The 27,792-nt window shown below is 57.7% G+C and overlaps 2 protein-coding genes across 3 annotated transcripts; both read right to left on the bottom strand.

Annotated features, from left to right (window-relative positions):
* Positions 1 to 1,755: 1,755 nt before the first annotated feature.
* LHX3 (LIM homeobox 3) lies at positions 1,756 to 9,011 on the bottom strand. 2 transcript variants are annotated; one of them, XM_049773692.1, is made up of 6 exons: positions 8,927 to 9,011; positions 6,085 to 6,256; positions 5,294 to 5,496; positions 4,025 to 4,176; positions 3,773 to 3,944; positions 1,756 to 2,168 (listed from the first exon to the last, which is right to left on the bottom strand). In XM_049773692.1, exons 1-6 carry the CDS (start codon positions 9,009 to 9,011, stop codon positions 1,756 to 1,758), a joined length of 1,197 nt encoding a protein of 398 aa, XP_049629649.1. The 2 variants fall into 2 exon arrangements, with proteins under 2 accessions (XP_049629649.1, XP_049629648.1); XM_049773691.1 differs by lacking the exon at positions 8,927 to 9,011 and adding an exon at positions 7,602 to 7,695.
* A 979-nt stretch (positions 9,012 to 9,990) lies between these two features.
* QSOX2 (quiescin sulfhydryl oxidase 2) lies at positions 9,991 to 25,046 on the bottom strand. The gene is given in 14 exon segments (XM_049772824.1): positions 9,991 to 12,011; positions 13,164 to 13,352; positions 15,112 to 15,262; positions 15,378 to 15,500; positions 16,164 to 16,293; positions 16,394 to 16,528; positions 17,007 to 17,152; positions 17,649 to 17,739; positions 17,878 to 17,983; positions 18,623 to 18,671; positions 19,324 to 19,424; positions 24,264 to 24,611; positions 24,614 to 24,711; positions 24,889 to 25,046. Coding segments are annotated over 14 exon segments (2,346 nt in total). The 3' UTR covers positions 9,991 to 11,490.
* Positions 25,047 to 27,792: the final 2,746 nt, after the last annotated feature.

Below are 27,792 nucleotides of genomic sequence, written 5' to 3'. Positions count from 1 at the left end.
CTCCCAACCCCACCCTCAGCCGCTGGGTCTTTGGACCTTGAGCGCCACCTGAGCAAAAGTCCAGGGGAGAGAGAAAATCAGTCACTTGAAGACTGGTCTTGCACTTCCTTCACTCTCCCAGCTCTCACTCCCTCTGCACTGTCCCCCAGTCCCTCCCTAATCCTCCTCCGGCATCTGAACTCGGCAGAGCCAGTGGGCAAGGTTCCCAGCCCAGGAATAGTCTCTGGTCTAGGCGCAGCCCTTGCTCCCCCTTTCTGCTCCAGGACTCAAATCCGGCTCCCACAGGCTTCCACAGGCACTTGGGGCTATCCTGCATCCAACTGGGGAAACTGAGGGCAGCGGGATGAGGCCCAGGAGCACGAGCAGATTCTTCAATGGATGGCACTGGGGCCCACATAGAGCAGCACCCTACATTTCCTGGATTCCAGCGCCCCTTTCCAGTCTGTACTGAGGACACCCCCCCCCCCTCCTGCCTGCACCTCTAAGGGCTCAGCATCAGCCAGCTGGAGTGGCTTCGACAGGTGGAACCCTAGGGGAACACTCTGGGCTTTATTAACCAGTCAGCAACTAAAAGGTCCCTGGGGCCTGGGGAAGGGGCCAGGAAGCCAGATGAGGATTTTCCCCCATCAGACCTCCAGGGCCTGTGCTGAGCTAAACAGCCCTCTCCAAAGCCAGAGTCCCGGTTTTCTCCTCCTCAGGACCCTAGAAAGGGTCTAGAGCCCCAGCACTGAGGCCCAGCCTTCCCCGTAGCACCCCCACTTTGAGTCCATGTCCTCTCCCACCCTGCTCAACTCCTCCCAACTACTACTACCCCAATCTCCTCTTTCTCACCAATGAAAGACTTGGAGACCACTGTTTATTTGGGACCCAGGGAAAAGTCTTCTAGTGAGACGACTGAACCAGAGTCCCCCCAAGTTCCCTGCAAAACCCCTCTGCTCTTCATCCTGTTCTCAAACCAGGGCCGCCTTCCCTGAAGGAAGTGCCTCTTCCTGCAGCCGCACCAGGACAGGTTGAGGAGGGTCGGGTTCCCCCCCAGTCTCCAACCCCAGCTCCATGCTCAGTCCCCACTCCCGACAGTCTGCGCCCACACACCAGGACCACCAAAGAGGGTCCCACTCACATCAGGAGCTTCCCTGACAAATAAATAGGCACCACCAGCTGCCCGGAAAAACAGCCAGTTCCCACCAAGAACCGTTTATTGGGTCTGGTAAAGCGCTGTGGCTGAGGCCGGGAGTCTGAGATAGACACTCACAGACTCCCAATGGGGAGCTTGGGGTGCAGGTTTGTCCAGCTGCCAGGGGTGGGGGGTGGGCTGCAGGAGATGTCTAGTGCTTCCAGTGGATCATCACAGTGCAGCCCTTGAGGGTGTTTGGCAACGAACCCCCGCAGGCTGGGTGCTGAGTGGAGCACAGAGGGGTGCAAACGGTTGGGGTGTGGGGCTTCCCAAGGCATCCATCCTGCGCCCCAAGACTCCGAGACATGGATGCACTGAGAACTGGCTGTGCAGATGCAGGGCAAGGTGGGCGACAGGCTGCCGCTGCCCCACAAAGTAGACCGGATCTCTCTGTAGCCTCCGGAGAGGAAGCTTCGAGCCCCAAGCAATGCAGGGACTGCAGGGAAGAACGGCAGCGGTGACTTCTCTCTGGGGAGATCAAATCCACTGACAATTGTGGTTTCTGCAGCCCTATAGGTAGGTCCTGCTGCTCCCCGAGAAGGGTCCCTGGAGCTCCTCAAGTTCAGTGCTCACAGAGTCAGTCAGAACTGGGCATGTTCCACCTCATCCAGCCAGGAGGCAGGGCTGGCAGGGAAGTCGGGGTAACCCCCACTGCTCCCAGGGGACAAGTCAGAGCTGGGTCCAGTCCCTGCCAGTGCTCTCATGGGTGGGGGCGCCCCCGGGGCCCCGGTAGGCACCAGACTCAAGCTGGCATCGGGGTAAGCCAAACTGGAGAGCAGGGGTCCCGGGAGGCCAGGCAGTGCAGCCGGGGAGGGAGCCACGCCAAAGGGGCTGCCGGGCCGCAGCTCACGGTAGGACTCAGGGCCTCCCAGACCCCCGTGCTCCAGTGGGAAGCTTCCAGGAGCCCCTGCAGGTCGGCCCAGGGCTGGTGTAGGCTCCCCCAGGCTGCCGTAAAGGCCATTCGCAGGGCCCATGTCGGCCACAGTCGGCTCATCTGCAAGAGAAGCAGAAGGGGAAAGCAAGTGGGTACTGGATGCCCAATGCTCTGCACCCCGGTTCCCACGCATTGGATGGTCTGGGATCACCTGCATTTTCCCAGTGAGGCCTGATCAGGGGCAGGAAGAGTCCAGTCAGGTTTCCTGGAATCAAGGGGTATACTGACCCCCAGCCCCATTCTATAGACAGGTTCACCACCCCAGAGCCAATTCCACAATGTGGGTGGAAGTCTGTGGCATAGCCTCAGAGTCTGTTGGGGGATGCTCTATAGTATAGAGTCTATACCATAAGGTGGATTCTAGGAGCTAGAGCAATAAGACAGCACGAAGGGCATATGACCCTAGTATGCAGCCTGTCCTGGTTCAATCCCCTACATCCCATAGGGTACTCCGCATCTGCTAGGAGTCAATTCCTGAGCGCAGAACCTGGAGTAAATCCTGAGCATCATCAGGTGTGGTCCAAAACAAAAACAAACAAAGAAGGTAGATTCTAGGGGGATGCTGAATGATTTGTTTTCTTGAAAAGGCTGGTTAATGAGAGCCAGAGAAATTGTATGGGGGTAGGACATTTGTCTTACACACAGATAGCCTGGATTTGATCCTCGGCATCCCATAGGGCCCCCTGAGCACCTCCAGGAATAAATTCCGAATGCAGAACCAGGAATGATTCCTCAATATCTGTTGCCAGGTGTGGCCCAAAAACAAACCAAGAAAAAATAAAGAAGGGAGAGAGGGAAGGAAGGAAGGAAGGAAGGAAGGAAGGAAGGAAGGAAGGAAGGAAGGAAGGAAGGAAGGAAGGAAAAGAAAGAAAGAGAGAAAGGGAGAGAGGAAGAAGAAAGAGAAAGAAATAAAGAAAGAAAAAAGGAAGAGAGAAAGAAAGGAGGGAGGGAAGAAAGAGAAAAAAGGAAGAGAAGGAAGGAAAGGAAGGAAAGAAAAAGAAAGAAGAGGGGGCCGGAGAGATAGCACAGTAGTGTTTGCCTTGCAAGCAGCCGATGGAGCTTTTTTTTTTTTTTTTTTTTTTTTTTTTTTTTTTGGTTTTTGGGCCACACCCAGTGGTGCTCAGGGGTTACTTCTGGCTGTCTGCTCAGAAATACCTGCTGGCAGGCACGGGGGACCATATGGGACACCGGGATTCAAACCAACCACCTTTGGTCCTGGATCGGCTGCTTGCAAGGCAAACTGCCTCTGTGCTTTCTCTCCCGGCCAGGAGCTATTTCTGAGCAGATAGCCAGGAGTAATCCCTGAGCACCGCCGGGTGTGGCCCAAAAACCAAACCAAACCAAACCAAAACAAAACAAAAAACCACAAAACAAACAAACAAAAAAAAAACGAAAAAGAAGAAGGGGAAGGAAGGAGGGAAGGAAGAATATATGAAGGGAGGAGGAAGGAAGGAAGGAAGGAAGGAAGGAAGGAAGGAAGGAAGGAAGGAAGGAAGGAAGGAAGGAAGGAAGGAAGGGAGGGAGGGAGGGAGGGAGGGAGGGAGGGAGGGAGGGAGGAAGGAAGGAAGGAAGGCAGGCAGGCAGCACTGGCTGAGTGAAGGGATCAGGGCTTAGAGAACAGTAGACTGGAGCCCTCCTGTCCCTCCCCTGAGCCCCCAGCACACCTGTGAAGGACACCTCAGCGTCACTGTCCTGTGCCTCATCCTGGACACTGTCCTTGTCGGGCCTGGCGCCGCCCCGAGAGCGCTTCATGTTGCGGAAATATTGTCCCCAGCGCTGCCGGCCTGCGTCCTTCTTCAGTCTCTTCTCTTTAGCCCGGCGGTTCTGGAACCACACCTGGGGGAGGGGCGTGCGTCCGTAGGGCTGCCCAGGCCAGCCTGCACCCACCACCCACCCGCAGGGGCGCCCTCGCTGACCTGCACCACCCGCATGTCCAGGCCGGTTTCAGAGGAGAGCTGCTCTCGCACGTGGCGCGCGGGCTTAGGCGATGTGTTGTAGGCGCTCTTGAGGGTCTCCAACTGCTTGGCCGTGATGGTCGTGCGTGGTCTCTTGGCTGTGGCTTCAGCCTCTGTGAAGGGTGGGGCAGGACGGCAGGGTGCTGAGGCAGGCCCCCACGGCACCCCAGCACCCAAGCCGCGGCAGAAGCACGTCGTGGGTTTTCTGTGCCAGATCCCAGAGACCAGGATCCCAGGACAGCATAGCCTAGGGCTGGGGAGTGGGGCATGGAAGGAGAAGCAGGAGCAGCGGCAGGGTCCACCTCTGTCAACCCTCCCTCCCTTCCTCCCTCCCTCCCTTTCTTCCTTCCTGGTTTTTCGGGCCACATCCCTTTGATGCTCAGGAGTTACTTCTGGCTATGCACTCAGAAATTGCCCCTGGCTTGGGGGGACCATATGGGATGCGGGGAATCGGGATCGAACTGTGGTCCTTTCCTTGGCTAGCGCTTGCAAGGCGGACACCTTACCTCTAGCGCCACCTCGCCAGCCCCACTTTATTTATTTATTTATTTATTTATTTATTTATTTATTTAATTTTGTGTGGGGTGCCACTCAGGAATCACTTCTGGCATCTAGACTCGGGATCTTATAGGATGCCGGAGCTAGAACCCAGGTTGGCCTGCATGCAAGGCAAATATCGTCTCCTCTTTGCTTTCATGTGGCCTGTGCCTCCTTTTTGTGTGAGGGTTTGGGTAGGTCAAAAATCCATCACTCGGGCCCGGAGAGATAGCACAGCAGTGTTTGCCTTGCAAGCAGCTGATCCAGGACCTAAGGTGGTTGATTCCAATCCCGGTGTCCCATATGGTCCCCCGTGCCTGCCAGGAGCTATTTCTGAGCAGACAGCCAGGAGTAACCCCTGAGCACCGCTGGGTGTGGCCCAAAAACCAAAATAAATAAATAAATAAATAAATAAATAAATAAATCCATCACTCAGACCTGCCTCCCTGCACCCTCTCTCAGAGGTCCCTGAGACGAAGACCTGGGCTTTGGCTGAGCAGCTATGCTCTGTCCCCCTGGCTGGAGCTGAATTTGTGCCCTGTAGGGGATTTCTTGGCGTGTAGTAGGTTACTGCAGCTGCCTCAGCCTCCCTGACCCACTCAGCCTCACACTGTTGAGTGTGTGCAGACTCAGGGGAGCTGGGGGTGGGTGGGTTTTCGGGATACCCGGTTAGAGCAGTTGCCCCACACGCACCTCGCTGCTTGGCCGTCTCATAGTCGGCCTTGCACACCAGCCGGCTGTCTTCCATGAGGTAGAACTCGTCGCCCGTAGCCAGCTGCCGCTTGCACACGACGCAGGAGAAGCAGGGCAGGTGGTACACGAAGTCCTGGGCGCGGCGCACCACCTGCGTGGGCGGGATGCCCAGCTGGCATGCGGCACACTTGGTCCCGAAGCGCCTGCGGGAGCACGAACAGGGTAGGCTCGGGGCCGGCTAGGGCACGGCCGCCAGGGCGGCTCCTTCGCCCGGAGCGGGTTGGAGCGGCGAGTACCGGGCAGTGCGGGGCAGGGGCAGCAGCTCCCAAGGTTCCACCAACCCTTTCCCGCCCCGATCTGCACCTGCCACATAGAAGACCAGAAAGGAGAGCAAAGGCTCTGGAGCATCCAGGGGCAGCCCCGCCTCAAGGGCCCCAGACCCAGACATTAAGGACAAAAACAAAACAAAAGTCAAAGAGTGCCAGCCCCAGGGTGCCAGTCACACCACTTTCACTGGGCTGCTCCTGAGATGCAAAATCACTTCATTTAAAAGGTGGCAGCGCAGGAAGCCTGTGTAATCAGGTGCAGAGCTCTAAGACCCCGGGTTCAGGAACAGGGATAGATAGGGCTGGATGCGGGAGGGCCAGTGAGAGGGGAGGAGCAGGGCACAGAAGGCCGGGTGAAGAAGCTGGATGCAGGGGCCAGGTGCTTGGTGCAGGGGCCCCGGAGTACAGGGGGTTGGCACAAGCTGGGCGGGGTAGGAGCAGGGACCAGGCGAGGCTGCCGCTCACTTGAAGAAGTCGTCCTTGCAGTAGACGCTCTCCCCGCGGCTGAAGCAGCGCTCGGCCAGCGGCGTGTGGCAGTCGCTGCACTTGAGGCATTTGCTATGCCAGTGACGGTCCAGCGCCTTGAGGATGAAGCGGTCCAGGATGTGCTGGTCGCAGCCGGCGCACAGCGGGATCTCTGCGGACAGGAGCACGGTCAGGGGATGCCCTCACTTTCCTGCAGAGGGACTCAGGGATCCTGACTCCCCCAGTCCCAGCGCTGCGGACTACCCAAGCTCCCTGCTGCGATGGGGCTGGCTAGACGGTAGGCAAGAGGATGCAGGGGGCCTGACCCCGGGAACGGTCATTTCCCTTCCACAGGAACGCCCACCATCATCAGGAGACAGTGAACATCCTCACCCTATGATCGCTGTCTGTTTGAGCCACCGCGATCAAACCCGAAATCCCGCGTCGGGTGACCATCCCTGTGCTGGGGACTGTCAGTCGTGGACCCTCACACCAGACTCCCACAAGCACACACAACACGTGCTTCTTCCCTCCACTGTGGCCATCACCGTCACCCCAGCATAGGGCTCTGTTCCCAGGCCCACTAGGAGTAGTGGGTCCAAGGGAACCTCATACGGGGCTGAGGGCACTCTAGAATTAGGAGAAGACGCGGGAGAAGGGAGTGGAGCTCAATTAGGTAGGCAGCGTGGACCCTGGCTCTGCCCGCTACACAGGCTCCGCGCCCCTCCTGCGCCTGCGGGCTGGGCCGGACCCCAGGAGGGTCTCCAGGACGTGGACCATCCTTGGGCAAGACTGCAGCTGGAGCAGAGCCTGGTCGGACCCGCTCTTGACGGTGCGGTGGAGACAGCAGGGCCTTGGGGTCCGCTGAGCAGACACATAGCGCGGGGTGGATTCAGCACCGAGGCCAGGACAGCGGCATTGACCTCGCTTCCCGGGTCCAACAAACACCGCCCGCGCGTCCCGGGCTCCCCGCGCCCTCGGTTCCCAGCGCCCTCCGTTCTCCGCACTTTCGCTCGGGATCCCGATCCACTTCACGGGGGTCTGTCCAGCTTTTGGGATCCGTTCACGGGTCTTCAAGCCGGGCTCAATGAGCAGGGCTGGCGCCCACCCACTCCAGCCTCTCCTCCCAATGCCCGCGTCCCTCTCATCGCGAAGCCGTCAGAAAACGCATCACCGAGTGGGAAACCGGGACGAACCGCTGGGTAACCTCCCGCTCCGGCCCGGGACACGGCGGTCGCAGCTCCGGCCCCACATTGCGGGGGTGCGGGTCAGAGCTGGGGCCTGGCCGGAGCTCCTCGGAGGCGGTGCCGCAACCCGCTCCAGTACGACGGGTTCCGGAGCCGGCCAGAAGTGGGGGCCCCGGGGTGCCGCCCCCCGACACTTCCCAACCCTTGAGCGGCTGCGGACCGAGCCAAGTCGCTCCGGGGACCCTCCCTGCACCCACCCACCCGCCCGCCCGCCTGCCCTCCAGGCTTGGTCCATGGCCCCCCGAGCTTGGAGCGCGGGGCCGGACACACCTCGGCGCAGGTCCTCGCGCCGCGCTAGCAGGGCCAGCAGCAGGTCCCCGCCCGTCGCCTCCCGGGCCGGGCCTCGCTCCCCGCGCGCCTCCATGCACCCCGCGGTCCCGCGCGCCGCTCCACTTTGCCGGCGGGTCCGAGCGCTTCGGCGCGGCTGGGCGCTAAACCCGGGGGGCCCCTGGCCGGGGCCGCGCAGGGGGGCGGAGCGGCAGGCGGGGCGGGGCCGCGGCGGGGCGGGGCCGGGCTCGGGTGCTGGGCAGCTCAACCCGCACCTCCCCGCACGTGGGGGTCCCGGGAAGGAGTTCGGTTCCATTGGACGTCGAGACCCAAAGGTAGACGCCGCGGGACCCACGGATAACCTCAGGCGTGTCCAGCCGGACTCAGCCTCGAGTGTAGCTCTGGCACCTGCTCTGGGAGGCGGTGCTGTGCGGGAGGTTCTGGGAAGAGACCCCCCCCCCCCACCAGGTCCTTCCCTCCCTGGACTGCGGATCCTACGGAATGGGTCACACTAGGAGACACCCCTGTCCTTGGTCCTCAACAGGTGAGAGCGCCCAGGGGTAAAGCAAGAGAAGCTCGAACACCCCCTAGTCCTCCCAGGTCACCAGGCACCCGTTCAACCACCCCAGCAGCGAAGGCCCCTGGGCACTGGGCAGGGTGAGGACATGGGCCAGTAGCTGCAGAAGCTCCAGAGAGTGAATAAATTTAGAGCTGGCGCTGAAGGGGTCCGTATGTAGTCTTTGTCCAGAACCCCCCAGTTCCCAGGTGAGGGTAGACTAATCTGGGGGCCCCCTGGCTGCTGGATGGGGAAACCCAGTTCTCCTCTTGCTCCATGGATCCAGAGCCTCTGTTGGTAAAGACCTCGTCGCGGCAGTCCCCCAAAAGGGTACCCCGGGGCGTCAGGGGGCCGCTATCTGTCGGAGGAGGTGCCGCAAAGGCCGGCACAGGTGGGGGCTGGCAGCAGGTCCAGGCGTCCCCTGCGCGCGCTCGCTTGGCGTCTGGCGAGGTCTCTATTATTTATCTCCAACGTCTGCAGCGCCGCCCCGGCGACCCTGGGGCTGGGGCCAAACCGCTGGGGTAGCTGGAGCTGCTGAGGGAGCAAGCAGAGGGAGCGGAGGGCTGCCGGCTCCTCCCAGGCCCGCTCTGGAGGGCTCTGGACGCGGAGCCCAAGGCCCCTGGGACCTTACTTGCCAGACCTCCAGCATGTTCGTTGATTCCATCTGCGCTGAGTGTGCCCAGCCCTCAACGGCGGGTCCCGCTTCCCGTCTCTGTGCCAACCCTAACCAACCCTCTCAGGCTGCCCAGGCCGATTGCAGGGCGGCTCTTACCCCGGGTCCCGCCAAAGGTGCAGATGGCAGCGGCGGGGGCCCCGGGTCGGTCCCGCTCACCCTGCAGCTCCGTCTCCAGCAGCATCCTGCGGCCAGGCTGTGTCTCCTGTTCCCCAGAGCCTCGCGCCCGCTTGGTCTCTTGGGCCGGGGTTCTGCGCCTCGCCCCTTCTCCTGTTCGGTCAGCACCTAGGGCGCCTCTCCTGCAGCGTGAGGCGCACAGTCTGGCTCTGTCCCCGGTGCTGACGGAGGCACGTAGCCTTCCAACTCTGGGCACCCCCCCTCCGGTTGCCCACCCCATCCAGCGACGGGGCCGCAGCCCCCGCCCCCAGCCCCCACCCTCCTCACACCTCCGCACCTTCCCAGGTCCCGGCCTCGCGCTGCCAACCCCCTCAGGCTGGCTCCGCCCCAGCGCGATGGTGGAGAGGAAGAGGGAGCCGGGGTGTCGGGTTCCCTTCGGAGCACCGGGGTCTGGTCTAGAAAGCTGAACTCCGTTCGCAGCCAGCAGCACACGGTGGTGGGGAAAGGGGACGTCGCAGCCCACTGGCCTTGGCTGCAGGTACCAGCCTGGGAAGGCTGAAGGGCCCGCTGGTCCCCTGGGAACTGTTCCCGATTCTATGGCTCTAGGCGGGCGGTCTCGGCATTCTCTGGCCTCAGAGGAGCCCCGAGCTCAACTCAGCGCGGCGGATGGTTTTTTTCTTCAAACTGTGGCAGCTGGGCAGACACCGATCAGACGGGGGTGGGGGTGGGGGGCGCAGGCGGGAGGAAACCCAGTAGGAGGCCCTGAGGGCAGCACAGAGCTAAGCCTCAAAAGACTAGGACTGGGCGAGACCACCCCAAAGCCTCCTCCACTCCCTTTCAGCCCAGGAACCTACCTGCCCCCACAGACACTGGCTAAAAGCTTCCTTTTAATACAAGAAACCACGGGACAGGAAAATAGGGCGCACTGCACCCCACCTGCCCCCCCGCTGTGCCGGCTAGGATGCACCCTGTGCCCCCCCCCGCCCCGCAGCTGTGCCCCTGGTGGTGCCCGCCCGGGGGCCCAAGAAGCACCCAGCACTCGGAAAGGCACTTCTCCAACGTAGGAGAGCTTTATTTTTTTTAAATGTGTCCATTATGCTTTACACAAATACAAAATGTTCTTTTGTTGCAAGTAAGAAATTTGATTGACACTCCATGTCAACTAGTTTTCTTTTCATCAAAATATTTCCGTTAAAAATAAATAAACATTTAAATTACTTAGCTGTCATATTCATTAGTCTCTATACCTTTTAAAATACTCCCAACTTTAGAAAACAGACCTTGACCCTTGTAGAAGATGGCACCAGTTCGGGACAGTCACGCTAGACAGGCACAGTTCTCAGCATTACACACACACCCACAGTCCCCACCACGACAGCCCCAGTACACTGTCCCTCTGCTCTGGAAAGGGGGGGGGCTGACATCAGCCTCGGGACCCCTATCCTCTACAGCCCTGCGGAGCTCCTGCACACAGGCACTGGTGGTGGCAGTGAAAACAGCCTCCTGTTGGGACTGCTTTGTTTGGGGGGCTGCACCCAGCAATGTTCAGGAATGGTTTCCGGTTCCTGGTGCTGGCGACTGAACCCCCACCGTCTCGAATGTGTGAGCATGGGAGCTCTGAGGTGGGGATGTATGTGGCACTGGACTTTTAGCCAGAGATCATGCACAAGGCACAGCAGGGTCCAGCCCAAGTCCCTGCAAGCCTCCATCACAGCAGATGGGGCTGGGGTGGGTTTGTCTCTCCCCAGGATCCAAAGAAACATCAGCAGGAATGTTCTCCGAGGCCCCGCATACAGCCAACTGTGGGTATCACACAGAAAGAGTGGCGGCCACTCTGGCCAGACAGGTGCACGCAAAGCACACATGCACAGAGGCACACAAACACACACAAAAGCAGACACGCAGACTGCAGTCACATAGTGTGGACACACATGTACACAAAGCAGACATACTCAAGTGTATAACAGAACACGTGCATGTGTACACATGGCAGGCACATACATGTGCAGACACAGCTGAGATGGTTCACAAAGGCTCCTACTGTCTGTCCTCAGCACAGAGAACAATTTCATTCTGGCATCTTGTCTTCCAACATGTGCCAGATAGAGCCGCAGGGCCCAGCATTTTGAGGTGGGTCACACCTAGTCACAGCCCAGAGAGGACAATGCCCCTTACCAGAGGCCAGCAAGGGCAAGAGACAGAGACAGCCCCATCTCCATTGGCCTCTCCAGGATTCTGGCAAGAGCCTGAGGACACTTTCCCGACCTCTGACTCCAAGTTCACAATGGGTAACAGGATGTGGGTGCCTGGTTCTCATCTCCTGAACCAGTGCTGTAGGCAAACATGGAGCTGCAGTGAGTGTCGTCTGGCTGGAGGTGTCCTGGGACCTGCAGGGTGGAGCTGCCAGTAGAGGTGCTCTGGGCCTTTGTCACTGTGGTCACTACTTTGAGCCAGGAAGGCACCGGGGAAGGACAGGGATCGTGTGAGGAGGAGTGTTCAGAGGGCAAGTCTGCAGGGTGTAGGGTGGCTGTGCCACTTGGCTGGGGCTACACAGCCGGGTGCTGCAGGCGGAGTCTCCAGCGCTTGGAGCGCACCCGGAAGAAAAAGTACATGAGCATGAGGAACAGCGATGAGGCCACGTAGAGCAGGACACAAAGGCTCATGTCAAGGCTGGAGAAGCCCGAGGCTAGTGCAGGCACAGCTGCCTCGGCCTCCACTGCCCCCACAGCTGCCCCAGCTGCACCTCCATTAGCCTCCAGGCCAGCATGTGGCCCATGGGGCAGGCGGGGTCCCAGGCCTGGGGAGAAGATGCTGGGTGGGTGCAGGCTTTCTGCCCCAGGGTGCCTGGTGGGCTTCGGGTACTCGGAGGCCTGGGCCGGGCCAATGTCCCCAGGGGCCACCGCATGTGTGTGCAGCAGGTTGTCGGCACCATAGTGACGTTGCAGGAACTTTAGCACCTGCTTCTCATCCCAATGGTCCACGCCCTTCACCTCATCATGGCAGGTAGGACAGAGGTCAGGTGAGGGCCATGGAGCTTTGGGGAACTGGGGGTCCTCGCTGGGATGGCCTAGAGGAGGAGAGGCAGAAAGGGCTGGACCTACCATCTCCCTCTCCGCCTCTTGCTGCACCCCTTGCTGCCCGCTACTACACCCCAGTTCCACAGTGGCCAAGGTCTCTGTCCCAGCTCTTGTCCTATATTACTGTATCACCCCAGCAGCAGTTTAGCATCAGCCATAAAAGGGATCTACCCCTTTAAGAAAGACCTTAGTCAACTGTCATTGGTTGACTAGAGGCATAAACTCCTCCACCTCCAGGCTGGGGGGTGGCATTGTGGCAGTTGGAAGAGGCAGTTGCTGAGTAGCAATCTGAATGAACTGTTTCTACTCCTAGCTCAGACTTTTCTCCCCAATTTCGACAGATCTTCAACTGTACCTTTTTGGACTGCTTATCCTTTACTTTGTATACTTGGTCCTTTTATCTGACACTTAATCTGACCTTACCCTGGTCCCAAACACAGCTCTCTCTCCCTTTCCCACTTCCTCTCCTGGCCTAGGGGTTTGTCATTAGGCCCCCCCCCCCTGGCTTCTCTATTAAAAAAGGCTTGAAGTATTTTGCCAGAGTCTTGCCTGCTTGTCTATGGTGGATTGAGGGCCCCGCGGACTCTGGCAACCAGCATCTATGCTCCTCTCCTTGGCCCAATCAGGATCCCAGGCCCATGATGGAGACATGTTGCAACCTGGGGCCCAGCCCATGTGCACCTCACCCTATGCCCAGAGTGAACAGACCTGGGTAGGGGCCCCTCTAACACCCCCTGGCTTGTCATATCCAGGGAAACCAATTCCCTTTAGTGCCCTTGTCGCGGGATGCTTTCATAATACGGTGGATTAGAGAAAAACTGACGGCTTCGTGCAGTCCCTGTTCATCTCTATTAAGACTGATTTCTCCATGGAATTATTTCTAAGCCTAATTTTAATCCGCTGCTGATTTAGGAACAGTTGGAATTATTTAACGCTGAGAAAAAGATGTGTATCCTATTTGGTTGGTTTTTTTCCCCACAAATCACCGCGAGGGCTGGTGGATATGCCAAGAGCACATGACCTTGGGGATGCAGGAGTGGACACATCCTACTTCCCTCGGAAAGCAGGGGCCAGGGCTGGATACACTGATCCTGCTCCAGGTTGCCACAAAGTCCAGGGCGCCCACACTGTGTGCCCATTACCTGCCAGGCGGCTGTTGACCACGTTGTGTTTCCTCCAGAGCCACAGTATCGCCTGCTCCGGTGTCTTTACTGTGTCCAAGGACTCTTTTGCCATCTCCTCAAAGTGCTCCCCGCATTCCTTACAGCCAAAGAAGGTGTTCACGTACCCCCGGACCACCTGCAGCACTGCCTTGGGGTCGCCCTCAAGGCCTGTGGGGAAGGAGAGTAGCTGGAATGCCCTGTACATTCAGGTGCACACACATTCACACATGCATACTCACATGTACACTCATACATGTACATTGATACCCACCTATGGGTACAACATGTACATTTATGCACACACATACGTTCAAGCACATGCACATATGCACAGAAAAGCTGGTGCCCAAGTGTTTCTACAGAGTGTAAGGAAGAGTGAGCAGGGGATCGGAGAGATAGCATGGAGGTAAGGCGTTTGCCTTGCATGCAGAAGGTCATGGGTTTGAATCCCAGCATCCCATAGGGTCTTCCGAGCCTGCCAGGAGTGATTTCTGAGCATAGAGCCAGGAGTAACCCCTGAGTATTGCTGGGTGTGACTCCCCCCCAAAAAAAGGAAGAGTGAACAGACATGTGGGTGGCAGTCCATGGATACATGCAGAAGGGCCTGGCAAGGATATCACAAACGAACCCTCAGCACAAGGTCATGAGGGCGGGGGTGGAGGTGTTTCAGTGCCCCAGTGAGCGGGGGTGGGAAACAAATGAATGAGCACGGCATCTGACCAGACACAGAACAGAATCCTGATCACCACTGGGGAAGCTATGTGCACAACTTTTGTCCTTTGGGCCCCCAAAGTGGAGGCCTCAGCCATGGAGGAGCCTTTTCCACCTTGAAGCCCTCCAGAACTCCCTGAGGGGGACCCTGGCCTTACAAGACTTAATGGCCACTGGGAGGCGCAATTGGCAAGGTAGGTTTGGGGTGCTTCTCCAGGTCTGGACAAGAAAACAGGGAGAGGTTAGGGTGGAAGGCACAGCTGGGCCCCCCTTTCTGAACTGGGCTCTGCCAAAGGGACCCTCAAGCTGGGCACAGCCTTGGTGCCAGCTGCTGTGCAGCCTGTAATCCTGCGGCATTTCTCACCCTAAGCTGTAAAGTGGACAGAGCCCAGGGCTGTACCTGGGGGATTAGGGCGGCTTTGGGGGGAAGGCTTTAAGCAGCCAAGACGGAAGCGGCCACATAATCCAGCCAGCTCAGCTGACCCACTTCTGGGGGCCCAGGCTCCTCCGCCCTGTCTCCTGGGAAGCTTTGGGGGCCCACCACGGCTGGTGGGAGAGAAAATGCCATGGGGGGGGCATTCTAGAACATGAGAAATCCCTCCCTCCAAATATGCTGCTTACTCTGCCTTTGACTTTGATTTGGAAAGGCTCTGGGGATCATATCCAGCCATGTTCAGGGAAAGAGGTGCTGGGTTTTGGGCTAATTTTCCCAGCAAAACTGGGTGGGTTTTTTTTTGGTTTGTTTTTGGGCCACACCCAATGATGCTCAGGGATTACTCTTTTTTTTTTTTTTGGTTTTTGAGCCACACCTGGCGGAGCTCAGGGGTTACTCCTGGCTGTCTGCTCAGAAATAACTCCTGGCAGGCACGGGGGACCATATGGGACACCGGGATTTGAACCAACCACCTTTGGTCCTGGATCGGCTGCTTGCAAGGCAAACAACGCTGTGCTATCTCTCAGGGCCCCCAGGGATTACTCTTGGCTAAGCACTCAGAAATAGTTCCTGCCTGGCTTGGGGGACTATATGGGACGCTGCCGGGGATCGAACCCAGGTCCGTCCTAGGTCAGCCATGTACAAGGCAAACACCCTACTGCTGTGCCACCACTCCAGCCCTGGAACCAGGTGTTTTTGAAAGGCCCTGCCCACCCTGTGAGGGTTGGCTGGGCTGGCTGGGCTCTGGCAGGGTGGGGTCCAAGCTGTTTGCAGGGGCCTTACCTGTCCTGTCCAGCACCTCAGGGTGTGCCCAAGCAGCGACGGTCAGTGTGTGGAAGAGCTTCCACAGTGAGCAAGGGTAACCCCGCAGTTGTGGTTGGCTCCCCTGGCACGCAACCCAGCGCACCTGGTTAGGAAGGAACAGCCCAGAAATCTGCAAAGGGAGAGGGGCAGAAGCTGAGCCAAATAATGCGGGGCAGCAGAAGGGTGTGTGCATGCCAGACCCTTTCTCTGGTGGGTGGAACCCCAGAAAGCAGCACCCAACTCACCCTCATCTTGTTGTCTACCAGATCCAGGATAGCGTGGTAGGGGACCCTGTCCAGGGGGAGGGGAACCAGCCACTCCTGCAGTGTCTCTAGCAACCTCCTCACATGTGGCCGACCTGGAAATAGCTGTAGAAATAACCACACAGGGCAGCTGCCCCGGAGCGCAGGGCAAAGAGCACAGGGTCGGGGGTGGGCCCTGTACCCCAGCAACATGCCCCCTGGTCCAACCCCCACATGCAGCCCAGAAGTTCCATGGGGACCACACAGTGCGAGTTCCTGCACGGACACTGCCCCATGGGTACTGAAGGGTGATGCCCAGAGCCCTCACACAGACACTGCCTGCCAACCACTGAGACTCCCTCTGCACAACCCTGACTCAGTCTTCATGTGCTCAGAGCCACCAGATGGGTCACAAGGTCCCACAGGCTGCACAAGGCCAGGAGAGGTCAGCACCACCTGATCCTCCACCTTCACAGGGAATTACCCTGAAATAATGTCATCAAAACCCAGGACTTTGCAGGGGGTCCCTGACCCATCAACTGCTTAGATGCTGGGTTGGTCCACTGGGACTGACCACAGGACCAGGAGAATCAGACAGAGCTGGGCCGAGGAGATGGTACCCCAGACTGAGACAACAATCCTCTGGCCTACTTTCTGGAACCAAGACGTCCTACGAAAACATGCATGGTGGCCCAGCCAGAGCCACATGCCAGATCCTTCCCAAGCTTGGTACAGTCTAGGAAGTGCCCAGCCACACCCATACATAAAACAAGAGCTTGCAAGCCCCACCTTAGCCAGAACAGTGACAAAAGCCTTGAAGGTCTTCAGCTGCTCCCCAGCCAAGGACGAGTGGGCCGCCAGCTCCACACGCAGGAGGTAATGCAGGCCAGACTCAAGATCGACTGTGTACAGCCGGGACCTAGGGACATGGGCCCGAGTGAGGGCTCTCATCTACTCCGGCCCCTGCAAAACCTCCCACTCCCATTTCCATACCCACTCCCACAGCCCTGCCTGGGCACCTGTCAAAGTCCGTCCACTCCACCTTCTCCACAGCACCTCCCTCCTGAGGCTTCTCAGCCATTGGTGGCAGCTTCTTCCTCACTGTCGGCAATGACTTCAGGTATGAAGAGAAGAAGGAGCGAAGGGGCTTCACGCTATGGAGAGGTCGCAGGGCTCAGGGCCACAAAGAGAAAGCCCCCCAAGTCAAGGGGTCCCTAGGATCTCCAGCCTTGCTCTCAGTAACCTCACAGCTCAGGGACACAATGACAGAGAGCCTCAAGAGAGTGACACTACCCAGGATACGCAGACGATCCTAAGTGAATGAATCCGGGCAGCCTGTGACTGGCCTATGATGCAGGGATGCAGCAGGGGACAGGCCTGCCTGCCTGCCTGCTGGGGATCCTGTGTGTTGGGAAAGCCTGGCCACTGCCAACACACCCCTCTAGAATGCTTGCTTGGCTGCACCTGTCCCACCTGCTCCCCTAGGAGCCCTAGGAGTCATTGCCACTATGGAAGTAGCTGTGTGGCATGGGGTCTTGGGCAGCCCTTGGGCCTCCTCATCAGTGCCAGCCGTGCCCTGCCTATGATCTCTGTCCTGACCCAAACATGGCAGCTTTGTGCAGGTGTACTCACGTGTGAACCAGGCTGTGGGAGCCATTGGGGGTGACCAGATAGCAGGCGGGGCTGGACAAAATGCCCAACTTCTCCAGTAAAGCCTGGTCTGTGTCCAGTGCTCTCCTGACTACGATGTTCTCGAAGGGGATCAGGTCCATCATCACCTGCTCATGAGGGACCCAGTGTCACCCACGGCCCAGCTCGGCCGAGGGAGGCTGCCTGAGACCTCCAGGGATGGTGCATGCCAAGCACCCGGGGCGCAGGGCCCATAGAGCAGACACAAGGAGCCACACACCCCTTGGGGCCTGCAGCCAATGGTCCCTCAAAGCTGGGCAGATATGAAACCACAGATCCTGCCACAAGCTCTCCCTAAGTTCCCATGGGCCAGGCTGAATCTGCTTAGCCTGGCTAGCAGTGCAGCTGAGAAGGAAGAACTTGGCAGAAAGTTACTCACACTATTGGGGAGTTTGGGATAGAGAAAGATGTGGAAGGGATTGGGGGAGCACTGGGCTCTGCCCACAGCTTGGCAGGCGTGACCCTCCCAAAGTACAGAAGTGAGATGAGCTGCCCTGCTGCATCCCGAGTGCTGCTCCCGAGCACTGTTCTCTCTGTGATGGAGACCCAAGGCCGGGCAGCCAGGCGGTGGGATGACATACTCACCTCACGCCCCACGTATGAGCTGTTGCTCTCAAAGATGATGGCCATGTAGTAGCTGTCATGGGTGCGGAGGAGCGAAAGGACCTCACTGGGCCTTGGCAGGGGAAAAGAGGCCTTTAGTGCTCTTCAGAGCAGCTGCCCATACCCACATCCCCAAAAGCCATGGCGGCCTTGAAACACTTCCTATCCACAGGGGCTCTATGTCCCAGGGCGATGGTGCATTGCCATGTACCTGATGGGCTCCAGCTGAGGGCAGGCCGGTGGCCTCTGGGTGACTGAGTGGCTCTGCAGGAAATCCACCATGGCATGTCGCACTGTCTGCAGATCCCTGTCGGGTCCTGTGGACACAGATGCCACACCACACTCACACACAGCCACACTAACAGCCATGGCCATACTCAGAGCTGTCATGGCCATACCCACACTCAGCTGCCATGACCACACCACAGCCACCATGGTTATGCCCACACTCAGTTGCACGGCCATGGCCACAGCTGCCACAGCCACGTGTCCAGTCACACTCACAGCCACAACTTCGTGCACTGCTGCCATGGCCACACTCAGCCACCACAGCCACAGCCGCATGGCCACTCAGTCCCCACAGCAAAGCGCACAGCTGCAGAAATAGGCAGGGCACAGTGTGCGGGGCATTAGCAGTGCCAAGGACAGTGGGTAGGTGTGAGTGTAGGGCCTGCAGACATGGGGCTGGGAGCTTGGGGGTGAAGGCCTGATCCGGAAGTCATGCTGAGACACAAGCCAGAAACTTGGGGTCCACCCCAGATAAGGGGGAGCAGATGGTACCATGGCACCCTCATTACAAGTATGCTCAATGGGCTCTGAAGGCAGAAAGCAGCCCCCAAGCAGCACATGGCCTCCAGCAGGCCCCACCCACCCACAAGGCTGACGCATAAGCACAGTCACCATGAGCCACTGTGAGTCTGTCCAACAGACAGCTATGCTGGGACACTGCTCCTCACCTTTGAAATTCTCTCCCACAGTGAAGTCCTTCGTGAAGGCCCTGAAATACTGGGATGCAGGACACGTCGTCAAGAGGCCAGTGACCCTTACAGGGGCATCAGGTGCCTCCTGCACCCCCATGAGAACCCCCAGAGGCACTGGTCTCACACATTCAGGGCTCAGGGCACCATACATGCCCCAACACATAAAGTGGTTGCATGGGGACAGTCAGGGAGACAATCAGTGAAAGGGGCAGTGGGGGACAGTCTGGGGAACAATCAGGGGACAGCTATGGGGAAGTTGTGGGGGATGGATCGTCAGGTACAGTGAGATGCTTAGTCATGGTGGCCACTGGACACACTGGGCCGCTCAGCACAAACTGTGGGCACCTTCTATATCCCCTAGGCCTGGACGTGTTCTGGCCGTGCCGGGGTCCCACTGCTCAAGGGAGAGAGGCATTACTTCCTCCAGGTGGGGTGCTTGGCTTGCCCTGGCAGTTCCTCCGGGCAAACTTTCCCAAGCTGCAGGCTTGTTCCAGGACCCTGAGTGGGGCAGGAGGGACTGTTGCAAGCCCCCAGGGCACTGCCCAGATTCCAGCTGACCTGCAGGGAGCACTGAGCAGGAGCAGCAGCTGTCAGAACCCTTGACTGTCTGCAGTGGGGCTTACCTAGAAGAGGGGCTCATGGGAAGGTTGGGGCTCACTTGGAAGTGGGGGGCTCACCCGGAAGGTGGGGTAGAAGTGGACATCGTAGGCCCGGCACACCTCGTGATTCTTCTCCTCGGCACAGTCCAGAGCAGCCACCCGGATGGCAGAGGCCCAGTCTGGGAACGGGAGGAAGGGGAGATATCAGTGTATAAGCATGCTGCCCCAGCCAACCCAGGGCGCACTAGCATCGTGTCTGGCTCCAGGGCAATAGGTGGCAGGTGGCACTCAGCAAGAGGCCCTACTGAACCTCCTCAGCCCTGTTAGCTCCACCAGTCCCCAGGCCCCTCACCCCCCTCAGACCTGTAAGCTCTATTGCCCCCTCAGCTCTGTCAGCCTGGCTACTCCCGGCCAGCACCATGGTCGAATCCCAGAGAAGGCAGCTTCAGGCTGCCTTACCCCCTGCCTGGTGGGGGTAGGTCCCGAACCATCTAACTATGGTGACCCAACAGTCGCCTGGGCATAGATCAGGCCCTGTGGACCCACCATCACTATAGCAACAGCCTGACAGGTGGCTTCTGGGGACACCATTGTAACTGATGGCAGCAGCTTCTCTCTGGGACCCCAGCTGGGCCCCGGGTCCAGGAGCTCCGGGTCTCAAGATTCAGACACGCACTTCCTGGCAGCTGGGTGAGGGGCCAGAGGTGGCACTAGGTAGCCCTGCCTATCGGCCATCTGTCCAGCTTTGCAATAGTTATTATTGCCAGGCCAGCGGATGAGGCAGGAGTCCACACACTGGCTCTGCAGTTTCACTCTTGAAGACCAACCAAACGTGGCTGAAGCAATAGCACCTCAGGGAGGGTGTATGCCTTGCATGCAGCAACCTGAGTTTAATCCCTGGCATCATATATGTTCTTTCAGAGCCTGCCAGAAGTGATGACTGAGTGAAGAGCTGGGAGAAAACCCTGATAGCTGCCGGGTGTGACCTCCCCCCCACTCCAAAACCAACCCCCCAAAATAAACCAAGATCAATGAAACACAAAAACTCCACAAGAACATGGTGTGACCATCACACACCACTAACACTATCTCCCTCTGGCTTCAAGGCCATGTCCATGGGAAAAGCTCCGCCTGGCCCAGGTGGCAGCTCTGTGAATCTCCAATTGCCAGAACAACAGAGACACAGTTAATACTGGCTCTAAGTATTAATTTGCCGTGGTACAGCAGGTGGCAGGGGAGCACTGTCCAAGACTGGCTGTCCTTGCACTGGCTGCCCACAGCCCCTCTGCACAGGTGAATTGGCTCAGCAGATGCTTGGGGAACCACCTCACTGGCTCATAGACTCAGGTCTGCAGGATCCCAGGATGTCCCCTCTTTGTAGGGCACTAGTTCTCCTGACCAGATGGGTATGCAGGAGAGTAACAATCCTGAATACCCCTCCTCGTTGCTGGGCATTAGTCCTTCCAATCAGATGGGCTCACGAAAAAGTGACCACTGTGACAGGTCCAAGACCAACAAGGAGACCACCAGCCAGACACAGGAAAGATCATAGGGCCATTATCAGGAAGGCGGCAATCCTGCTCGCAAGGATAACCCTGAACCCCAATCCATGGCCAGTGCCTAATTCACCCAGGGCAGCACAGCCCACCCCAAAGTTCACACTGGGCCTCGTGACTGTCCAAGGGCCAGCAGACACCCTGGTTCCTATTCAGGCCCTGTAAGTGGAACCTGAGCATGGAAGGAGGGGTCTTGGGAATGCTCCAGAGGGGCACTTCCTAACCTGAAACCACCCCTGTCCATAGCTGTAGTCACTCCTCAGAGGGGCCTCCCAAGCCAGGCAGACCATGGGGGGACAACTCCATCTGCTTCGATCCAAGGCCCCAAATGAAGTATTCGGTGGGCCCAAGGGCACCTTCAGAATGTTCTCTGGTCTCCACCCCTCTTTGTACTATGCCTGTGGGGATCTCCCCAGGGGATTAGGCACTCAGACTGGCAGCCTCTAGTTACTGGCCACATCAGCCCTCCACAGCTGCAAGGAGGAGACATGGGCAGTGCAAGGGCCCCAAGGGGAGGCCCTTCAATTTATGGCATGACTGTTTCTTAGATGACACCCGCACCAGCACTGGCCCTCTGACCATCTGTGTATCTTGAGTAGCTGCTTCCAGTCCTCCTAGCTCACAGAATCCTAGTTCCACGCCCCAGGGCTCTGATCAGGGGTAGGGGGGAGCCCTGTCAGCAAAGATGAGACAAGCCCACAAGGCTGCACGTGCTGGTCCCCACCACCTGGCCGGGCACCCTCCCCACTGAGATGGCCTCTTGCCAATGAATGACCTGGTAGAGGTGTAGACAAACATGGACCACTCATGAAGCTCCAGGCTTTCTGGGAGCAGCCCGACTGTCCCTCAGTTCCTGCAGGGCCTGTGTCTATTCAATGCAATGAGGCGGCAATGAGCATCAGCCGGATGGATTCAGGGCCACACAAGGGAGGCCAGAGTCAATAAGCTTCCAGACTGCTTCTCTGCCCATCCACAGCAGAAGCCTGAGGAGGCAAGGCACACCCTAGACAGCAGGCCCCGAGTTCAATAGGTCAGAGAGGATACCAAGTCACAGGCCACAAAGAGGTCACCTCAAGTAGGTGTGAATTGGGGCCAGAGAGATAACATGAAGGTAAGGCGTTTGCCTTGCATGCAGAAGGTCGGTGGTTTGTATCCCGGCACCCCATATGGTCTCCTGAGCCTGCCAGGGGCGATTTCTGAACGTAGAGCCATCCGAGCAATGCCAAGTGTGACCCAAAAACCAAAAAAAAAAAAAAAAAAAAAAGTAGGTGTGAATCTGAAAAGGAAGGCCAGATGGAACGGCTACACTCCAGGGTGGTATCGCTATGCTCCCTCTATGGGCAGGTGCCTCAAGAGTGTTGGGGTCTTAGTAGATACAGCAATAGCTTTGGGGTCATAGGGCAGCACTGACCCTGGACAGGCCCAAGGCTCTTATGGGAGGGCACCAGGATGAGACAGAAGGAGCAGGCTGTGGGGAAAAGGTCCTAGACCTCCTGAGGTGAGAGCAGAGACCAAGGACCTTAGCAGGCCAAAACAGAGGTCCCATAATAGCAGCCCCAGAACAGAGGGCCCAGAAAGAGGGTCCAAAACAAAACCCAGAATAGAGAGAGGGTCCTGAACAGAGCCTAGGACAGTGGCCTCTTTCCTGTACGAGATGCAGCCGCAGGGTACACCAGGTCTGTTTATAGAGTGTGAGGAGCCTAAGCCAGATCCCATCAAGCCTGAAAGGTCTGGCACAGGCTAACAGTGTCCCTTTGTTCTTGGGCCACCTTCTGACTAGGAAAAACAATAACTTGAGTCACGAAGATGCCAGCGAAGGACTCAAGCTGGGCCTGATGTTCTGGGGAAGGGAGAAAGGTGTGGAGCTGCCAGCTTCCTGTCCGCAGAGACCCCACAGCCCCTGCTGTCCAGGCTGCAGCACAATGACCACATTTTCTAGAGGCTTCTCTGGCATACGCTGAACAGTTTCCATCTGGAAACTCCCAAAACTTGTGTGCAGGATCCTGATAGTACAGCCCAGCCCTCGAGAGGCAGGCAGGAGGTCGAGAGACCAGACCTAGCATAGAAACATCCTCAAAGGCCTCCTCAGGGTTCCCCTGATATCAGCCGTGCTGAGCCTGGTCACCATGATGCTTGGAAAGGGGTCAAGAATATGGTTGAAACCAGAGCAGTAACAGCAGGGAGGGCATGTGCCTTTTATTGGCTGACCTGCGTTCAGTCACTGACATGTCATATGGTGTCCCGAGCCTGCTAGGATTAATTTCTGAGCATAGAGCTAGGAGTAACCCCTGAGCACCACCAGGTGTAGCCCAAATACAAAGAAAAAAAAAAAAAGAAGAATATGGTTCTAACTGGGGTCCAGGTAGTGCGCTGGTGGTCGTGTTGTGTAGGGTGAGTAGTGGCGGGGGACAGGACAGGACACACCTCTTTTTTTGGGGGGGGGCCACACCCGGCGGTGCTCAGGGGTTACTCCTTGCTGTCTGCTCAGAAATAACTCCTGGCAGGCACGGGGGACCATATGGGACACCGGGATTCGAACCAACCACCTTTGGTTCTGGATCGGCTGCTTGCAAGGCAAACGCCGCTGTGCTATCTCTCCGGGCCCAGGACACACCTCTTACACCTGCTTGGGCTTCCACACCAAGGCCACAGCTTCCTGTTGTCGTGGCTACCCACTTCTCCCTCTATTCTCAGACCTACTTCCCTAAACCTCCTCATCTAGCTCAGTGACGCTGACCAGACAGCCGGAGTGGACACCGATTCTCCTTCCAGAAGGAACAACATCAGGTCTCAGAATCCCCGTTCCTTAGCGCTGGCTCTGCTTGGGGCTCAGCACGCTAAAGTTTCAACCTGGCCACTTACTGCAGAGCCTGGAAGCAAAAAGGATTACGTGGATTGGTCTGGTCTGGCCAGGGCCACCTGGCAGGACTCCCGCACACCTGTCTGTTTCCAGTGAGAGCTCTGGGAAGGTCTGAATGCATGCGATTCACTGCGGGGGGTGGGGGGGAGGCACTGGCAAGAGTCTGAGCAGGGCAGAGCCCCGGGACAGACTGACAGAGCAGAGAGGTCCTGGCTGGGAAGAGAACTCTTAAGTTCGGCGCACAGGGACATTCTGCAGGTCTCTAAGCACCGGCTGAGAAATAGAGAAACCACCCAGGGCGGCGGGATTCAAGCCCTGAGCACCAAAGTGGCAGGAGGAAGCGGGAGCATCTGTCACCCACTCCGGAGACCTGCAATTAGCGGTCAGCAGAGCAGCAACACGCCCCCGGGGCCCGTCTACTTCCCCAGAGGTCCAGGGTCACCCTGGCCGTGTTCCTTCCTCGCTGCCCGGGGCGCTCTGCAAGGAAGGGTGCAGGAACCCCGAGCGAAGCCCATGGGGGCGCTGCTGGGGGTGGCCCGGCCAGGCCCGACAAAGGCAGCGGCGGCCGTGCAAGGGATCCCAGGGCCCAGGAGGCGCCTCACCTCGCACGTCCCCGGCCAAGGCCCGCCAGGTGGGCGCGTAGCCGATGCAGTGGCCGCACCACGACGAGTAGAACTGCACCAGCCACGCGGCCGAGCTGTTGGCCGTGGCCCCACGCACGCTGCCGCTGTCCAGCACCCACACGGCGTCGTGGCCCTCGCGGTACAGCTGGGCCGCGCCTGCACCCGGGCAGGCCGCGGCCGCCAGCACCAGCAGCAGCACGAGAAGCGCCGGCAGCCGCGAGGGCCGCTGCAGCGGGGCTGACCCCAGGATCGCACGGCCAGCCTGGGCCCCCGGGGTCGGCGAGGCCGCCACCGCCATCGCCACCGCCACGGCCGCCGCCATGTTGAAAATGAGCCGGCGCGCGCCTGACCTTTCACCCTGGCAACCGTCGTCACGCGCCCGCCCGGGGCCACGCCCCCAACGGAGTCTCCGCCCCACTCCGAGTTCCTCGGACCAATCCCGATCCAGGATAGAGCGCGTAGCCACGCCGCCTCTAGATCACAGCCACGCCCCTAGGTGTAGCCCCGCCCCCACGCTGCTAGTCGGTCCGCTCACACGCCCCAGTGCATAATAAATCGCACTGTGCCTGACCACGCCCCCTAGTGCATAATAAGTCGGGCTCACGCTCCGCCCCCTGGCTCCAGGTCCCGCCTCCAGCTCCTCCCATCCTCTAAACGCGCCTCCTGGTCTCCCTTGCGGACATCTTCCACCTGCTTCCACCCCAGATTGAGGGAAGGAGAATCTGGAGGGCCTGAAGCTGCCTTTGAGAGGCGGTGGGCCATGAATCGACCCACGTGGGCTTGAATCTGCCATCGTTCAGCATTTGAATTCGCTGTAGATCTATGGCAGTCGTTCAGCTGCTGGGCCTAGCCAGAAGGCTGGAGTGGACATTTCTTTTGTTGCTCTTTTTTGGTTTTGTATTTTGTTTTGTTTTGGAGCAGCACTTGGTCGGTTCTCAGGGACTGACAGCCCAGCGCAGAGCTTGGGGACAGTGTGGGGCCCAGAGTTTATCCTGGCTCCCTTGGGCAAAAACTTGTTCTCTGGTCTGGTTCCCCTGACCTTGACTTTTTTTCTTTTCTTTTCTTTTTGTTTTTGTTTCTGGACCTCATCCCTGGCTCTGCGCTGAGGGATCCCTCCCGGTAGAGCTTGGGGAACCATATCAGGTATCAGGTTATGGGAGCCACGTTGATCACATTCAATGCAAGCACCTACCCACTGTATTATGGCTCCAGCCCCTAACCTGGAATTTTTTGGTGAAACATTTTTGTTTTGTTTTGATTCACATCTAATGATTTCGAGGCTTCCTCCTGGCTCTGCACTCAGGAATCAATCCTGGCAGTGCTCAGGAGACCATATGGGATGCTGAGGATAGGACCTTGAACAACTACATGCAAAACAAGCATTCTACCTGCAGTACTATCTCTCCTGCCTCCTTCATGAGACTTGTTTTGGTTTGGTGTGGTTTGGGGCCACACCCAGTGGTGCTAAAGTGTTATTTCTGGCAGGGCTCAGAAGAACAAATGGGACACCAGAGATCAAAGTTGGGTCAGCTGTGTGCAAGACCAGCACCCTCCCCACTGTACTATCCTATCACAGTGGCCTCCTTGATGAGACTTTGAACTGCAGAGAAGGTGGCAAATACCCAGTCAAGTGGCTGTAATAGGGGCTGAAATGTAGCACCTGTGGGGCCTAGGATAGCAGGAAGGGCTGGGGCACATGATTCACAGGCAAAGCCTGGAAGTGACACCAGGGGACCACCGCAAGGGCAGCTCCCTACCCCCCACACCAGTTGTGCTGCTCCAGAAGGCAGAGACAAACCATAAAAGGCTGCTGACCACATGCAGAGACCAGAGGATGATGGGTGCAGGGTGAAGTGGCAGACCAGGGACATGTCAGGACACAGATGGACCACAGGAAGCTCTATGCTTGCAGGACAGAATTGGAATGTGGGAGGGTGAGAACAGACCCAGGTGAATAGGCCTGATGCAGGGATGCTTCAGGATTAAAAAATGGGGCCTTGGGGCTGGGGAGATAGCACAGCAGGTAGGGTGTTTGTCTTGCAAGTGGCCAACCTGGAATGGACCCTGGTTTGATTCCAGGGTCCGGATGGTCCCCAGAGCCTGCCAGAGGGGATTTCTAAGCACAGAGCCAGGAGTAACCCCTGAATGCCACTGGATGTGACCTCAAAAAGGGGTGGTGGTGGAGTGATAGCACAGTGGAGAGGTTACACACAGCCAACCCAGCCAGGTTTGATCCCCAGCATCTCATATGGTCCCTGGAGCCAGGTAGGAGTAATTCCTGAATAACTCCTGAGCACCTATGGGTGTGTCCCCAAAACAAACAAACAAACAAACTAAAAAGAGCCAAAGGGGGTTGAAGTGATAGCACAGCAGGTGGAGTGCTTGTTTTGCACATAGTTGACCTAGGTTTGGTTCCCAATATCCTATATGGTCCCCAGAAGCACTGCCAGGAGGAATTCTGAGCCCAGAAGCAGAAGTCCAGAATATTGTCGGGTGTGACTCAAAACAAAATAAAAAAAAAAAAAAGACTGAATTAAGAGATAAAACATGGGGGTCAGGTCACCACTTCACAAAGATCCTTGACTTTCTTCTACAATATTTATTACTTAGAGCAGTTAATCATCAGAACAACATTCTTGGGTCAAATGCCAGACTTTGACATACGGCCTTACAGTACCTGGATAAGCATCTTTGTAGGGGGTGTTTCCAAGGGAAGAATTGGTCTTGGCAGAGCAGGGACAGTTTCAGGGCCCTAAGGCAACATTTCTCCCTCAGGCTGTATTTCTTCCTGGGAGCCAGCACCTTGCCTTTGAAGGTCTTTTTTCTCTCTGGCCTTCCACAAGGAGAAAGGGACTTGGCTGATTGGGCCAGGGTCTGGGGACAACAGGAAGCTCTGGGGCCTGAAGCTTTCCCAGGGGATTCCTACAGACCTTCTATTTCGACAATAGCTGCTCTCAGCGGCTGTGCACTGGCGGGACTCAGAGGCAGGGCTGAGGTCTTGCTGCCCCCTGGTGGCCGAGCGGCCTCAGTGTCCTGGCAGGGGACAGGACACCTTGTGTGTATGAGACTGTTACCCAGCCCACTGCCAGTTTGCAAACCCCCCATCTGCTCCCCACTGTGCTCGCAGCAACTTTCTTTGTTGATTATTTATTTATTTTTGGTTTTTGGGCCACACCCGGTGACGCTCAGGGGTTACTCCTGCCTATGCACTCAGAAATCGCTCCTGGCTTGAAGGACCATATGGGACCCAGGATTCAAACCACCATCCATCCTAGATCGGCTGCATGCAAGGCAATCGCCCTACATTTGTGCTATCGCTCAGGCCCTGTATTTTTTGTTTATTTTTATTTTATTTATTTATTTATTTATTTATTTTGGGGCCACACCCAGTGGCGCTAAAGGGTTACTCCTGGCTCTGCACTCCTTTGGCAGGTTCTGGGGACCATATGGGATACTGGAAATCTAACCCAGGTCAGTCCTGGTCGGCCACATGCAAGCAAACACCCTA

This window comes from Suncus etruscus, chromosome 5 (genome assembly GCF_024139225.1).
Source record: "Suncus etruscus isolate mSunEtr1 chromosome 5, mSunEtr1.pri.cur, whole genome shotgun sequence".
Lineage (NCBI taxonomy): Eukaryota > Metazoa > Chordata > Mammalia > Eulipotyphla > Soricidae > Suncus > Suncus etruscus.
Note: the sequence above shows the minus strand (reverse complement) of the source record. Positions and strands in the feature narration are given on the sequence as shown.